Here is a 16,100-nt window from a genome sequence, read left to right as displayed (position 1 = left end):
ACAGAGTCACTGTGGAGACTATATACATGGGGTACCAGTACAGAGTCACTGTGAGACTATATACAGGGGGTACCAGTACAGAGTCAATGTGGAGGCTATATACAGGGGGGTACCAGTACAGAGTCAATGTGGAGGCTATATACAGGGGGTACCAGTACAGAGTCACTGTGGAGTCTATATACAGGGGGTACCAGTTACAGAGTCAATGTGGAGGCTATATACAGGGGGTCCAGTACAGAGTCAATGTGGAGGCTATATACAGGGGGTACCAGTACAGAGTCAATGTGGAGGGCTATATACAGGGGGTACCAGTACAGAGTCAATGTGGAGGCTATATACAGGGGGTACTGGTACAGAGTCAATGTTGGAGGCTATATACAGGGGGTACCAGTACAGAGTCAATGTGGAGGCTATATACAGGGGGTACCAGTACAGAGTCAATGTGGAGGCTATATACAGGGGGTACCAGTACAGAGTCAATGTGGAGGCTATATACAGGGGGTACCGGTACAGCAGTCAATGTGGAGGCTATATACAAGGGGTACTGGTACAGAGTCAATGTGGAGGCTATATACAGGGGTACCGGTACAGAGTCAATGTGGAGGCTATATACAGGGGGGTACCGGTACAGAGTCAATGTGGAGGCTATATACAGGGGTACCGGTACAGAGTCAATGTGGAGGCTATATACAGGGGTACCAGTACAGAGTCAATGTGGGGGGCTATATACAGGGGGTACCAGTACAGAGTCCATGTGGAGGCTAAATACAGGGGGTACCGTTACAGAGTCAATGTGGAGGGTATATACAGGGGGTACCGGTACAGAGTCAATGTATACAGGGGGTACCGGTACAGAGTCCATGTGGAGGTTATATACAGGGGGTACCAGTACAGAGTCAATGTGGAGGCTATATACAGGGGGTACCGGTACAGAGTCAACGTAGAGGCTATATACAGGGGGTACCGGTACAGAGTCACTGTGGAGACTATATACATGGGGTACCAGTACAGAGTCACTGTGGAGACTATATACAGGGGGGTACCAGTACAGAGTCAATGTGGAGGCTATATACAGGGGGTACCAGTACAGAGTCAATGTGGAGGCTATATACAGGGGGTACCAGTACAGAGTCACTGTGGAGTCTATATACAGGGGGTACCAGTACAGAGTCAATGTGGAGGCTATATACAGGGGTACCAGTACAGAGTCAATGTGGAGGCTATATACAGGGGGTACCAGTACAGAGTCAATGTGGAGGCTATATACAGGGGTACTGGTACAGAGTCAATGTGGAGTCTATATACGGGGGTACCAGTACAGAGTCATGTAGAGGCTATATACAGGGGGTACCAGTACAGAGTCACTGTGGATCTATATACAGGGGGTACCAGTACAGAGTCAATGTGGAGGCTATAGTTACAGGGGGTACCAGTAACAGAGTCAATGTGGATGCTATATAACAGGGGGTACCAGTACAGAGTCAATGTGGAGGCTATATACAGGGGGTACCAGTACAGGTCAATGTGGAGGCTATATACAGGGGGTACCTGTACAGAGTCAATGTAGAGGCTATATACAGGGGGTACCAGTACAGAGTCACTGTGGAGTCTATATACAGGGGGTACCAGTACAGAGGCAATGTAGAGGCTATATACAGGGGGTACCAGTACAGAGTCAATGTGGAGGCTATATACAGGGGGTACCGGTACAGAGTCAATATGTAAGGCTATATACAGGGGGTACCGGGTACAGAGTCAATGTGGAGGCTATATACAGGGTTACCAGTACAGAGTCAATGTGGAGGCTATATACAGGGTACTGGTACAGAGTCAATGGGGGAGGCTATAATACAGGGGTACCAGGTACAAGAGTCAATGTGTGGAGGCTATATACAGGGGTACCAGTATCAGAGTCAATGTGGAAGGCTATATAACAGGGGTACCCAGTTACAGAGTCAATTGTGTGTTAGGGCTATATGACAGGGGTACCGTTAACAGAGTCAAATGTGGAAGCGTGCTATATACCAGGGGGTACCCGGTACAGAGTCAATGTGGAGGCCTATATACATGGGGGTACCGGTAACAAGAGTCAATGGTGGAGGGCTAATATACAGGGGGGTACGGCAGTACAAGAGGTCAATGTGGAGGCTATATACAGGGGGTACCAGTACAGAGTCAATGTGGAGAGCTATATTACAGGGGTACCAGGTACAGAGTCAATGTGGAGCGCATAATATACAGGGGTACCGGTACAGAGTCAATGTGGGAGGCCTATATACAGGGGGTACTGGTACAGAGTCCAATTGGAGGCTATATACAGGGGTACCAGGTTACAGAGTCACTGTGAGGGCTATATACAGGGGTCCCGAGTACAGAGTCAATGTGGGGGCTAGATACAGGGGGTACCAGTACAGAGTCCATGTGGGAGGCTAAATACAGGGGTACCGTTACAGAGTCAATGTGGAGGGTATATACAGGGGGGTACCGGTACAGAGTCAATGTATACAAGGGGGTACCGGTACAGAGTCCATGGTGGAGGTTATATACAGGGGGTACCAGTACAGAGTCATGTTGGAGGCTATATACAGGGGGTACCGGTACAGAGTCAACGTAGAGGCTATATACAGGGGGTACCGGTACAGAGTCACTGTGGAGACTATATACATGGGGTACCAGTACAGAGTCACTGTGGAGACTATATACTGGGGGTACCAGTCAGAGTCACTGTGGAGACTATATACAAGGGTGGTACCAGTACAGAGTCAATGTGGAGGCTATATACAGGGGGTACCAGTACAGAGTCAATGTGGAGGCTATATACAGGGGTACCAGTACAGAGTCAATGTGGAGGCTATATACAGGGGTACCGGTACAGAGTCAATGTGGAGGCTATATACAGGGGGTACCGGTACAGAGTCAATGTGGAGGCTATATACAGGGGTACTGGTACAGAGTCAATGTGGAGGCTATATACAGTGGTACCAGTACAGAGTCAATGTGGGGGCTATATCAAGGGGGTACCAGTACAGAGTCCATGTGGAGGCTAAATACAGGGTACCGTTACAGAGTCAATGTGGAGGTATATACAGGGGGTACCGGTACAGAGTCAATGTATACAGGGGGTACCGGTACAGAGTCCATGTGGAGGTTATATACAGGGGGTACCAGTACAGAGTCAATGTGGAGGCTATATACAGGGGGTACCGGTACAGAGTCAACGTAGAGGCTATATACAGGGGGTACCGGTACAGTCACTGTGGAGACTATATACATGGGGTACCAGTACAGAGTCACTGTGGAGACTATATACATGGGGGTACCAGTACAGAGTCACTGTGGAGACTATATACAGGGGGTACCAGTACAGAGTCAATGTGGAGGCTATATACAGGGGGTACCAGTACAGAGTCAATGTGGAGCTATATACAGGGGGTACCAGTACAGAGTCAATGTGGAGGCTATATACAGGGGGTACCAGTACAGATTCAATGTGAGGTTTAAGACAGGTGGTACCGGTACAGAGTCAACGTAGAGGCCCCCCTACAATCCTCAGGTCTGCTTGCAGATGAACAGAATGTCTTGGAAAGCCAGACCGTTAGACCTCATAGGACAGGGGCTACCGGTACAGAGTCAATGTGGAGGTTATATACAAGGGTACCAGTACAGAGTCAATGTGGAGGCTATATACAGGGGGTAACAGTACAGAGTCAATGTGGAGGCTATATACAGGGGGGTAACAGTACAGAGTCAATGTGGAGGCTATATACAGGGGGTAACAGCAGAGTCATGTGAGGCTATATACAGGGGTACCAGTACAGAGTCAATGAGAGGCTCCACTGACTCTGTACTGGTACCCCTTGTATAGAGTCACTGTGGAGACTATATACATGGCCTGGAGGGCCTACCAGTGGAGGTTATACCAACCTTTTAGATAGACTCAGAGGACCGTTATCAGCACGATATAACCACTCCTATATAAATGGTAGATTATCAGATACTCAACAAGAAGGTCTGATTCATTATTACTGAAACAGGATCCAAGTGGTAAATATAAAGATCCAGTCCATTTAAAACATTGGAGGCATCTTACACTTCAGTGTTGTGATGCAAAAATCCTAGCTAAATGTGTAGTGCAGAGAATTAAAGAGGTATTGTCAGATATTATTCAACTTATCAGATAGTTGTTTTTACATGGACGAAACATTAGAGGCTGCTGCCTATATACATAGATTGGAAATCACTGGCCACTTTAACAAATGGCACTTAATGTTTACGTATTTTTGCATTACTCATCTCATTCATATACTTCATTTCTATTCTACTGTGTTTTAGTCTACCTGCTATCTATTTAGTCTACCTGCTATCTATTTAGTCTACCTGCTATCTATTTAGTCTACCTGCTATCTATCTATTTAGTCTACCTGCTATCTATCTATTTAGTCTACCTGCTATCTATCTATTTAGTCTACCTGCTATCTATCTATTTAGTCTACCTGCTATCTATTTATTTAGTCTACCTGCTATCTATTTAGTCTACCTGCTATCTATCTATTTAGTCTACCTGCTATCTATCTATTAGTCTACCTGCTATCTATCTATTTAGTCTACCTGCTATCTATTTAGTCCTACCTGCTATCTATCTATTTAGTCCTACCTGCTATCTATCTATTTAGTCTACCTGCTGTCTATCTATTTAGTCTACCTGCTATCTATCTATTTAGTCTACCTGCTATCTATCTATTTAGTCTAATACCTGCTGTCTACTATTTAGTCTACTCTATCTATATTAGTCTACCTGCTATCTATCTATTAGTCTACCTGCTATCTATCTATTTAGTCTACCTGCTATCTATCTATTTAGTCTACCTGCTATCTATCTATTTAGTCTACTGCTATCTATCTATTTAGTCTACGTGCTATCTATCTATTTAGTCTACCTGCTATCTATCTATTTAGTCTACCTGCTATCTATTTAGTCTACGTGCTATCTATCTATTTAGTCTACCTGCTATCTATCTATTTAGTCTACGTGCTATCTATTTTAGTCTACCTGCTATCTATTATTAGTCTACCTGCTATCTATCTATTAGTCTACCTGCTATCTATCTATTTAGTCTACCTGCTATCTATCTATTTAGTCTACCTGCTATCTATCTATTTAGTCTACCTGCTATCTATCTATTTAGTCTACCTGCTATCTATCTATTTAGTCTACCTGCTATCTATCTATTAGTCTACCTGCTATCTATCTATTTAGTCTACGTGCTATCTATCTATTTAGTCTACCTGCTATCTATTTAGTCTACGTGCTATCTATCTATTTCGTCTACCTGCTATCTATCTATTTAGTCTACCTGCTATCTATTTTGTCTACGTGCTATCTATTTAGTCTACCTGCTATCTATCTATTTAGTCTACCTGCTATCTATCTATTTAGTCTACGTGCTATCTATCTATTTAGTCTACCTGCTATCTATCTATTTAGTCTACGTGCTATCTATCTATTTAGTCTACCTGCTATCTATTTAGTCTACCTTCTATCTATCTATTTAGTCTAACCTGCTATCTATTTAGTCTACGTGCTATCTATCTATCTAGTCTACCTGCTATCTATTTAGTCTACCTGCTATCTATCAATTTAGTCTACCTGCTATCTATCAATTTAGTCTACCTGCTATCTATCTATTAGTCTACCCTGCTGTCTATCTATGTAGTCTACCTGCTGTCTATCTATTTAGTCTACCTGCTGTCTATCTATTTAGTCTACCTGCTGTCTATCTATTTAGTCTACCTGCTATCTATCAATTTAGTCTACCTGCTATCTATCAATTTAGTCTACCTGCTATCTATCAATTTAGTCTACCTGCTATCTATTTAGTCTACCTGCTATCTATCTATTTAGTCTACCTGCTATCTATCTATTTAGTCTACGTGCTATCTATCTATTTAGTCTACGTGCTATCTATCTATTTAGTCTACCTGCTATCTATCTATTTAGTCTACGTGCTATCTATCTATTTAGTCTACCTGCTATCTATTTAATCTACCTGCTATCTATCTATTTAGTCTACGTGCTATCTATCTATTTAGTCTACGTGCTATCTATCTATTTAGTCTACGTGCTATCTATCTATTTAGTCTACCTGCTATCTATCTATTTAGTCTACCTGCTATCTATTTAGTCTACGTGCTATCTATCTATTAGTCTACGTGCTATCTATCTATTTAGTCTACATGCTATCTATCTATTTAGTCTACGTGCTATCTATCTATTTAGTCTACCTGCTATCTATCAATTTAGTCTACCTGCTATCTATCAACTTAGTCTACCTGCTATCTATCAATTTAGTCTACCTGCTATCTATTTAATCTACCTGCTATCTATTTAGTCTACGTGCTATCTATCTATTTAGTCTACGTGCTATCTATCTATTTAGTCTACGTGCTATCTATCTATTTAGTCTACGTGCTATCTATCTATTTAGTCTACGTGCTATCTATCTATTTAGTCTACGTGCTATCTATCTATTTAGTCTACGTGCTATCTATCTATTTAGTCTACGTGCTATCTATCTATTTAGTCTACGTGCTATCTATCTATTTAGTCTACGTGCTATCTATCTATTTAGTCTACGTGCTATCTATCTATTTAGTCTACGTGCTATCTATCTATTTAGTCTACCTGCTATCTATTTAGTCTACCTGCTATCTATCTATTTAGTCTACCTGCTATCTATTTATTTAGTCTACGTGCTATCTATCTATTTAGTCTACCTGCTGTCTATCTATTTAGTCTACCTGCTGTCTATCTATTTAGTCTACCTGCTGTCTATCTATTTAGTCTACCTGCTATCTATCAATTTAGTCTACCTGCTATCTATCAATTTAGTCTACCTGCTATCTATCAATTTAGTCTACCTGCTATCTATCTATTTAGTCTACCTGCTATCTATCTATTTAGTCTACCTGCTATCTATCTATTTAGTCTACGTGCTATCTATCTATTTAGTCTACGTGCTATCTATCTATTTAGTCTACGTGCTATCTATCTATTTAGTCTACCTGCTATCTATCAATTTAGTCTACCTGCTATCTATCAACTTAGTCTACCTGCTATCTATCAATTTAGTCTACCTGCTATCTATTTAGTCTACGTGCTATCTATCTATTTAGTCTACCTGCTATCTATCTATTTAGTCTACGTGCTATCTATCTATTTAGTCTACCTTCTATCTATTTAATCTACCTGCTATCTATCTATTTAGTCTACGTGCTATCTATCTATTTAGTCTACGTGCTATCTATCTATTTAGTCTATGGTGCTATCTATCTATTTAGTCTACGTGCTATCTATCTATTTAGTCTACCTGCTATCTATCTATTTAGTCTACCTGCTATCTATTTAGTCTACGTGCTATCTAATCTATTTAGTCTACGTGCTATCTATCTATTTAGTCTACGTGCTATCTATCTATTTAGTCTACGTGCTATCTATCTATTTAGTCTAACCTGCTATCTATCAATTTAGTCTACCTGCTATCTATCAACTTAGTCTACCTGCTATCTATCAATTTAGTCTACCTTGCTATCTATTTAATCTACCTGCTATCTATCTATTTAGTCTACGTGCTATCTATCTATTTAGTCTACGTGCTATCTATCTATTTAGTCTACGTGCTATCTATCTATTTAGTCTACGTGCTATCTATCTATTTAGTCTACGTGCCTATCTATCTATTTAGTCTACGTGCTATCTATCTATTTTAAGGTCTACGTGCTATCTATCTATTTTAGCTACGTGGCTATCTATCTATTTAGTCTACGTGCTATCTATCTATTTAGTCTACTTGCTATCTATCTATTTAGTCTACGTGCTATCTATCTATTTAGTCTACCTGCTATCTATTTAGTCTACTGCTATCTAATCTATTTAGTCTACCTGCTATCTATTTATTTAGTCTACGTGCTATCTATCTATTTAGTCTACGTGCTATCTATCTATTTAGTCTACGTGCTATCTATCTATTTAGTCTACGTGCTATCTATCTATTTAGTCTACGTGCTATCTATCTATTTAGTCTACCTGCTATCTATCAATTTAGTCTACCTGCTATCTATCAATTTAGTCTTCCTGCTTATCTATCTATTTAGTCTACCTGCTATCTATCAATGTAGTCTACTGCTATCTATCTATTTCGTCTACCTCTATCTATCTATTTCGTCTACCTGCTATCTATCTATTTCTTCTTACCTGCTGTCTATCTATTTAGTCTACCTGCTATCTAATCTATTTAGTCTACGTGCTATCTATCTATTTAGTCTACCTGCTATCTATCTATTTAGTCTACCTGCTATCTATCTATTTAGTCTACCTGCTATCTATCTATTTAGTCTACCTGCTATCTATCTATTTAGTCTACCTGCTATCTATCTATTTAGTCTACCTGCTATCTATCTATTTAGTCTACCTGCTATCTATCTATTTAGTCTACCTGCTATCTATTTAATCTACCTGCTATCTATCTATTTAGTCTACGTGCTATCTATCTATTTAGTCTACGTGCTATCTATCTATTTAGTCTACGTGCTATCTATCTATTTAGTCTACCTGCTATCTATCTATTTAGTCTACCTGCTATCTATTTAGTCTACCTGCTATCTATCTATTTAGTCTACGTGCTATCTATCTATCTAGTCTACCTGCTATCTATTTAGTCTACCTGCTATCTATTTAGTCTACCTGCTATCTATTTAGTCTACCTGCTGTCTATCTATTTAGTCTACCTGCTGTCTATCTATTTAGTCTACGTGCTATCTATCTATTTAGTCTACGTGCTATCTATCTATCTATTTAGTCTACCTGCTATCTATTTAGTCTACGTGCTATCTATCTATCTAGTCTACCTGCTATCTATTTAGTCTACTTGCTATCTATCTATTTAGTCTACCTGCTATCTATCTATTTAGTCTACCTGCTGTCTATCTATCTATCTAGTCTACCTGCTGTCTATTTAGTCTACCTGCTATCTAGTCTACCTGCTGTCTATTTAGTCTACCTGCTATCTATCTATTTAGTCTACCTGCTGTCTATCTATTTAGTCTACCTGCTATCTATCTATTTAGTCTACCTGCTATCTATCAATTTAGTCTACCTGCTATCTATTTAATCTACCTGCTATCTATCTATTTAGTCTACGTGCTATCTATCTATTTAGTCTACGTGCTATCTATCTATTTAGTCTACGTGCTATCTATCTATTTAGTCCTACGTGCTATCTATCTATTTAGTCTACGTGCTATCTATCTATTTAGTCTACGTGCTATCTATCTATTTAGTCTACGTGCTATCTACTATTTAGTCTACGTGCTATCTATCTATTTAGTCTACGTGCTATCTATCTATTTAGTCTACGTGCTATCTATCTATTTAGTCTACGTGCTATCTATCTATTTAGTCTACGTGCTATCTATCTATTTAGTCTACGTGCTATCTATCTATTTAGTCTACCCTGCTATCTATCTATTTAGTCTACCTGCTATCTATCTAGTCTACCTGCTATCTATCTATTTAGTCTACCTGCTATCTATTTATTTAGTCTACGTGCTATCTATCTATTAGTCTACGTGCTATCTATCTATTTAGTCTATGTGCTATCTATCTATTTAGTCTACGTGCTATCTATCTATTTTAGTCTACGTGCTATCTATCTATTTAGTCTACCTGCTATCTATCTATTTAGTCTACCTGCTATCTATCAATTTAGTCTACCTGCTATCTATCTATTTAGTCTACCTGCTATCTATCAATTTAGTCTACCTGCTATCTATCTATTTCGTCTACCTGCTATTATCTATTTCGTCTACCTGCTATCTATCTATTTCTTCTACCTGCTGTCTATCTATTTAGTCTACCTGCTATCTATCTATTTAGTCTACGTGCTATCTATCTATTTAGTCTACCTGCTATCTATCTATTTAGTCTACCTGCTATCTATCTATTTAGTCTACCCTGCTATCTATCTATTTAGTCTACCTGCTATCTATTTAGTCTACGTGCTATCTATTTAGTCTACCTGCTATCTATCTATTTAGTCTACCTGCTATCTATCTATTTAGTCTACCTGCTATCTATCTATTTAGTCTACCTGCTATCTATCTATTTAGTCTACCTGCTATCTATCTATTTAGTCTACCTGCTATCTATCTATTTAGTCTACCTGCTATCTATTTAATCTACCTGCTATCTATCTATTTAGTCTACGTGCTATCTATCTATTTAGTCTACGTGCTATCTATCTATTTAGTCTACGTGCTATCTATCTATTTAGTCTACCTGCTATCTATCTATTTAGTCTACCTGCTATCTATCTATTTAGTCTACCTGCTATCTATCTATTTAGTCTACCTGCTATCTATCTATTTAGTCTACCTGCTATCTATCTATTTAGTCTACCTGCTATCTATCTATTTAGTCTACGTGCTATCTATCTATTTAGTCTACCTGCTATCTATCTATTTAGTCTACGTGCTATCTATTTAGTCTACCTGCTATCTATCTATTTAGTCTACGTGCTATCTATCTATCTAGTCTACCTGCTATCTATTTAGTCTACCTGCTATCTATTTAGTCTACCTGCTATCTATTTAGTCTACCTGCTGTCTATCTATTTAGTCTACCTGCTGTCTATCTATTTAGTCTACGTGCTATCTATCTATTTAGTCTACGTGCTATCTATCTATCTATTTAGTCTACCTGCTATCTATTTAGTCTACGTGCTATCTATCTATCTAGTCTACCTGCTATCTATTTAGTCTACTTGCTATCTATCTATTTAGTCTACCTGCTATCTATCTATTTAGTCTACCTGCTATCTATTTAGTCTACCTGCTATCTAGTCTACCTGCTGTCTATTTAGTCTACCTGCTATCTATCTATTTAGTCTACCTGCTATCTATCTATTTAGTCTACCTGCTATCTATCTATCTAGTCTACCTGCTGTCTATCTATTTAGTCTACCTGCTATCTAGTCTACCTGCTGTCTATTTAGTTTGTGCCGTGCTGACATTTCTTGTCCATATATTTATATATTCTTAATTCCATTCCTGAGATTTGTGTGTATTGGGTTTATGTTGTGAAATTCTTAGATATTACTTGTTAGATATTACCGCTGTCAGAGCTAGAAACACAAGCATTTCACCAGCATTATGTCTTTGGAATATAAGACAAGTAGAACACTATGGACAATCTGGGAAGTAAAGCCTGGTATTCATAGCTGACTTTGAAAAGGCCTTTGATAAAGTACGACTGGAGGTCATTTATACAGAACCTGTCAACAGTTTGGACAGACCTACTTGTTCAAGGGTTTTTCTATATTTTACTATTTTCTACATTGAAGAATAAGAGTGAAGACATCAACACTATGACATCACACAGGGAATCATGTATTAACCAAAAAAATGTGTTCAACAAATTAAAATATATTTTATGTTTGAGACACTCCATAGTAGCCACCCTTTGACTTGATGACAACTTTGTACACTCTTGGCATTCTCTCAACCAGCTTCAGGAGGTGGTCACCAGGAATGCATTTCAATTAACAGTAGTGCCTTGTGAAAAGTACATTTGTGGAATTTCTTTCCTTCTTAATGCATTTGAGCCAATCGGTTGTGTTGTGACAAGGTAGGGTTGGTATACAGAAGATAGCCCTATTTGGTAAAAGACCAAGTCCATATTATGGCAAGAACAGCTTAAATAAGCAAAGAGAAACGACAGTCCATCATTACTTTAAGACATGAAGGTCAGTCAATATGGAACATTTCAAGAACTTTGACAGTTTCTTCAAGTGCAGTCGCAAACACTGGGGCTTACAAGTGGCAAAGAGGTCTAACACACTGCATCTCAGTGCTAGAGGCATCACACAGACAACCTGGTTCAAATCCAGACTGTATCACAACCGGCTGTGATTGGGAGTCGCACAGGGCAGCACACTATGTCTGAGTTTGGCTGGAGTAGGCTGTCATTGTAAATAAGAATGGTTTCTTAACTAACTTGTTAAATAAACAAAAAGTGCTATGATGAAACTGGCTCACGAGGACCGCCACAGGAAAGGAAGACCCAGGGTTATCTCTGCTGCAGAGAATGAATTACCAGCCTCAGATTGCAGCCCAAATAAATGCTTCACAGTGTTCAAGTAACAAACACATCTCAACATCAACTGTTCAGAGGAGACTGCGTGAATCAGGCCTTCATGTTTGAATTGCTACAACTAAACCACTTCTAAAAGACACCAACAATAAGAAGAGACTTGCTTGGGCCAAGAAACATGAGCAATGGACATTAGACCAATCGAAATGTGTCCTTTGATCTGCTGAGATTTTTGCTTTCAACCGCCGTGGTTTGTAAACGCAGAGTGGTTCCCTCCGTGAAGCATGGAGGAGGAGGTGTGATCATGTGGGGGTGCTTTGCTGGTGACACTGTCTGTGATTTATTTAGAATTCAAGACACACTTAACCAGCATGGCCAACACAGCATTCTTCAGCGATTTACCATCCCAAAGGTGTCATTGTACCCTGATGGTTTATGTTTCATTTTAAGTACACAATGTGGATGCCTCCACAGCCTCAGAGGATCTATATCATTGTTCTAGCCTCTCTAGATTACAACCAGATAATAATTAGAGTAGCCTATTACGTATTGGATCGCAATAAAATACAACTTTTACATTATTGTGTAGTTTACTAATAAAATGGTCTGAGGGTGATGTGGTCACACTTGGAATACATATCCCGAAAGAAAGATATTAACTCACTCTAATACATTTTTATAGAAAGCAAAAATAGATCATATCTTGCCACCACGGAAAGGAAACCACCTGTCTATTTGTGGAAAAATCCCCCTCATTAACACGTTAGTCATATCCCAGTTTACCCTGAGTAACACTTTAGTCATATCCCAGTTTACCCTGAGTAACACTTTAGTCATATCCCAGTTTACCCTGAGTAACACTTTAGTCATATCCCAGTTTACCTATGTGCTTATGGTCTTGTCTACACCTGCGACCTGTTTTTAAATGATATCACCAAAAGACATTCTGTTTGATTTTGAACGGCAAACCAGACAATTTTCAACAGGCTGATTTACATAATGAATATGAACTCGGAGGGCAGCAATGATTAAATATTAAGCATTAGACCCCTCACTGAAGGCTTCAGTCAAACAAAAAGTATATTTAAATCCAAAATGCTTCTCCAACAGATTAGTAAGAATGTCTCACCCCGTGTTCAAGAATGGCCTTTTCCCCTATATTCAGATTACAACTTTCTCACTTTCGGTTATTTGAAAAATAAAAGGAAAAAGCTAAATGCAATAAATGCTGGAATGTTGATGAGGGGACTGATCATCATCACATAGATCTGTGGGAAATCTGTCAATGACAAAGTTATAAGTCTGGTTCATGTTCAGTTACCTGTGATGGTGAGGGAGAGGAGCTCACTCTCAGAGGAGAAGTTATGAGAGAAAACATAATTGTCATAAACACAGCTGTAGTTCCCTTGGTGGGAGTCATCTGCAGCAGGGAAGAGGAAGGCAGCAGAGTGATTGACAGCTGGCTGGGTTCTGTTGGAGCCGGTGAACGTGAGGAGGAAGGAGCCTCCTGGGTACTGTGGCTGAATGGAGCAGGTGATGGTGAAGTTGTAGCCCCTGAACACCTCGGGCCCCTGGTGGCCCCTGAAGACCCCTCCCATTGAGTCAGTCAGGAAGATATCAGGCTGGACCAGGAGATCTGTAACAATAAAAGAGAACAAGAAGAACCTCTTCAACTAGTTTCCTATAGATATGACAATAACATCAGCATGTAACAGTGCCAGCCACCCTTCCTCACAGGGCAACATGAGTAGTGGGCCTACAGTCACTGAGACAATATATGTTGATATCAGGCTGAAGCAGGACATCTGGAACAAGAGGAGAGAAAAAGAAAACGTAGCTCCTCAACTACTTTCCTCATTTAGATGTGACAATAACATGACATGTGACAGTGGTAGTGAGTAGAGACGTTCACTGAGATAACACTCAAATACAAAAGCATTCTGGGATATTTAAGTTGTATTTGATTCCTACTTGACTGAGTGATCTATTTAGTAAAGCAGACTGACAAGCTAAACAGTCATCATGAGAGGTGCAGAGGAAGTTGTATGAATGAAGGAAATCAGTTGAATGTAATTATAATATGTTGTTATGACCTGAGCAGATCACTGTGATTCCAGGAAGGAGACGATGACTTCTTAAACACTCCCTCAGTGAAGATTCATCCCCATCACATTTAACTCCAAACGCTCTAGTGGTGTTTCCAGGTAGTACTGAAACAGTGGAGCCACAACCCAGCTGTCTACACACTACTGCAGCTACAGCCGCCTGGTCCCAGTCTTTAATTCCCATAGTCCTCCACTCTCCCTGGTCGTACCGCTCCACTCCACCAGCACAGCGACTGCCTCCTCCCACCAGCCTCACATCATCAGGCTCTGAGAAAAGAAAAGAGAGAGACAGTAATCTTACTATCTTCTCAGTAAAACACACCTATATTGTCTCTCATATTCTTCACTACAGGTGAGAAACAATGTAGATTGAGTGACAAACTGTTTCTTACCTGAGCAGGTGAGTCCAACAGCATTACCAGGTGGGCAGGTGTTGTTTTTTCTGTCTGAGGTGTCACAGTCCAGGAGAAGGGACTCTTTGCCTTTACACTGGAACTCTTTATCCCAGGTCTGACCCTCACCTTCTCCATAGAGCCCCCCCTGTAGAGCTGCAGGAGCCCCACAACCAAGCTCCCTACAGACTACCTCTGCATCCTGCCGGTCAAAGTCAGCTTCACACACTGAGGCCCAAGACTGATTGGACTTCACCTCCACTCTCCCAGAGCAGAGACCAGCTCCATCCACAAGCCGCACAGAGTCTGTAAAAAAAGAGTTGGTTGAACATTCAATCAGTTTTGTTCATGACACTGTCAAGGACTAAACACAAAGATGTTGGATAAAAGATTGTAGTTTGCTATGTTTGATACTGTAAGAGGTAGAAATGGGTTCTTAGTCACTCAGGATCGGGTTGGGAATAATGCAGGTAGGAGACAGGAATAAGTTCACTTCACTTTATAGAAAATAAACAGCTGGACATCCATCAGGCAGCTTCACTTCAGTACCATCTGAACTACAATGATCTGCCCATGAACATTTCCCATAAACCAATATGACAAACACAAATATAATGTTTAAATACATCTGACATCTCTCCCTCTATTTAAATGAAATAAAAACACATAAAACATGATACATGGTAATATTGTATAAATAAATCTGTCAATATGACCAGTCTCTTACCTGAACAGGTCACATGATGAAAATATCCACGATTACAGACACCAAGTGCTCCTGTGATGACACACTGTCCAATAGAAGACTCTTCTCCACTGCACAAACTATATATTGTGACTCTTCCTCTTCCCTTTTCAAACTGAGGTCCTATAGATTCAGCTACAACATTCCCACAGTTCAGCTCTCTACACAAAATCCTAACCTCTCTCATTATGTACCACCACCTAAAACATACACCTGTCCACCCTCCTCTGTAGAAGACTTCCACTGTCCCAGAACAGGAAGTGGTCCCATTCACCAGTCTGACAGAGAGTTCCGCTGTAAACAGCAGAGAGGAAAACACAGTGGTGAGGACAGATGATGACAGTGATTCTGTTATTCTAACAGCAGTGATGCTTTGTGGTTGACAAGTATTAGTAGTTCCATAAAACACTACTTATTATTATTGGGTTTTAGAATGGTTTGTATGGACACATGAATTTCTCCATGTGGGATAATAAAGTTGACTAATATTGAACTGCTATAATCACTGTAGATTTATACTCTACCTACCTGGTGGACTGACGCTTTGAGCCTGGAGATCTGAGGAGAAAGAGAGAGAAAGAGAGACAGAGAGATAGAGAGAAACAAAAGGAGAAAGGGAGGAGTCAGAGGAAGAGAGAGACAGAGGAGAAAGGGAGGAGTCAGAGGAAGAGAGAGACAGAGGTTAAATGAACATCAACATGACCTTTCATGAT

General features: G+C 40.0%; 1 protein-coding gene across 1 annotated transcript in view; it reads right to left on the bottom strand.

The window, feature by feature from the left end:
* LOC116371778 (uncharacterized) overlaps positions 1–14,753 on the bottom strand; it is a gene marked incomplete at its 3' end in the record, with an annotated part of 31,382 nt that extends 16,629 nt beyond the window's left edge. The window contains exons 1-3 of the mRNA XM_031820788.1: positions 14,643–14,753; positions 14,239–14,517; positions 13,467–13,781 (exon numbers count right to left, since the gene is read on the bottom strand). Of these exons, the coding sequence (XP_031676648.1) occupies positions 13,467–13,781; positions 14,239–14,434 (511 nt within the window). The remainder of the gene's footprint in view (positions 1–13,466; positions 13,782–14,238; positions 14,518–14,642) is intronic.
* Between the last annotated feature and the right edge of the window lie 1,347 nt (positions 14,754–16,100).

Source organism: Oncorhynchus kisutch, unplaced genomic scaffold (genome assembly GCF_002021735.2).
Source record: "Oncorhynchus kisutch isolate 150728-3 unplaced genomic scaffold, Okis_V2 scaffold3655, whole genome shotgun sequence".
Taxonomy (NCBI): domain Eukaryota; kingdom Metazoa; phylum Chordata; class Actinopteri; order Salmoniformes; family Salmonidae; genus Oncorhynchus; species Oncorhynchus kisutch.
This window is presented reverse-complemented; position numbering and strand designations above follow the sequence as displayed.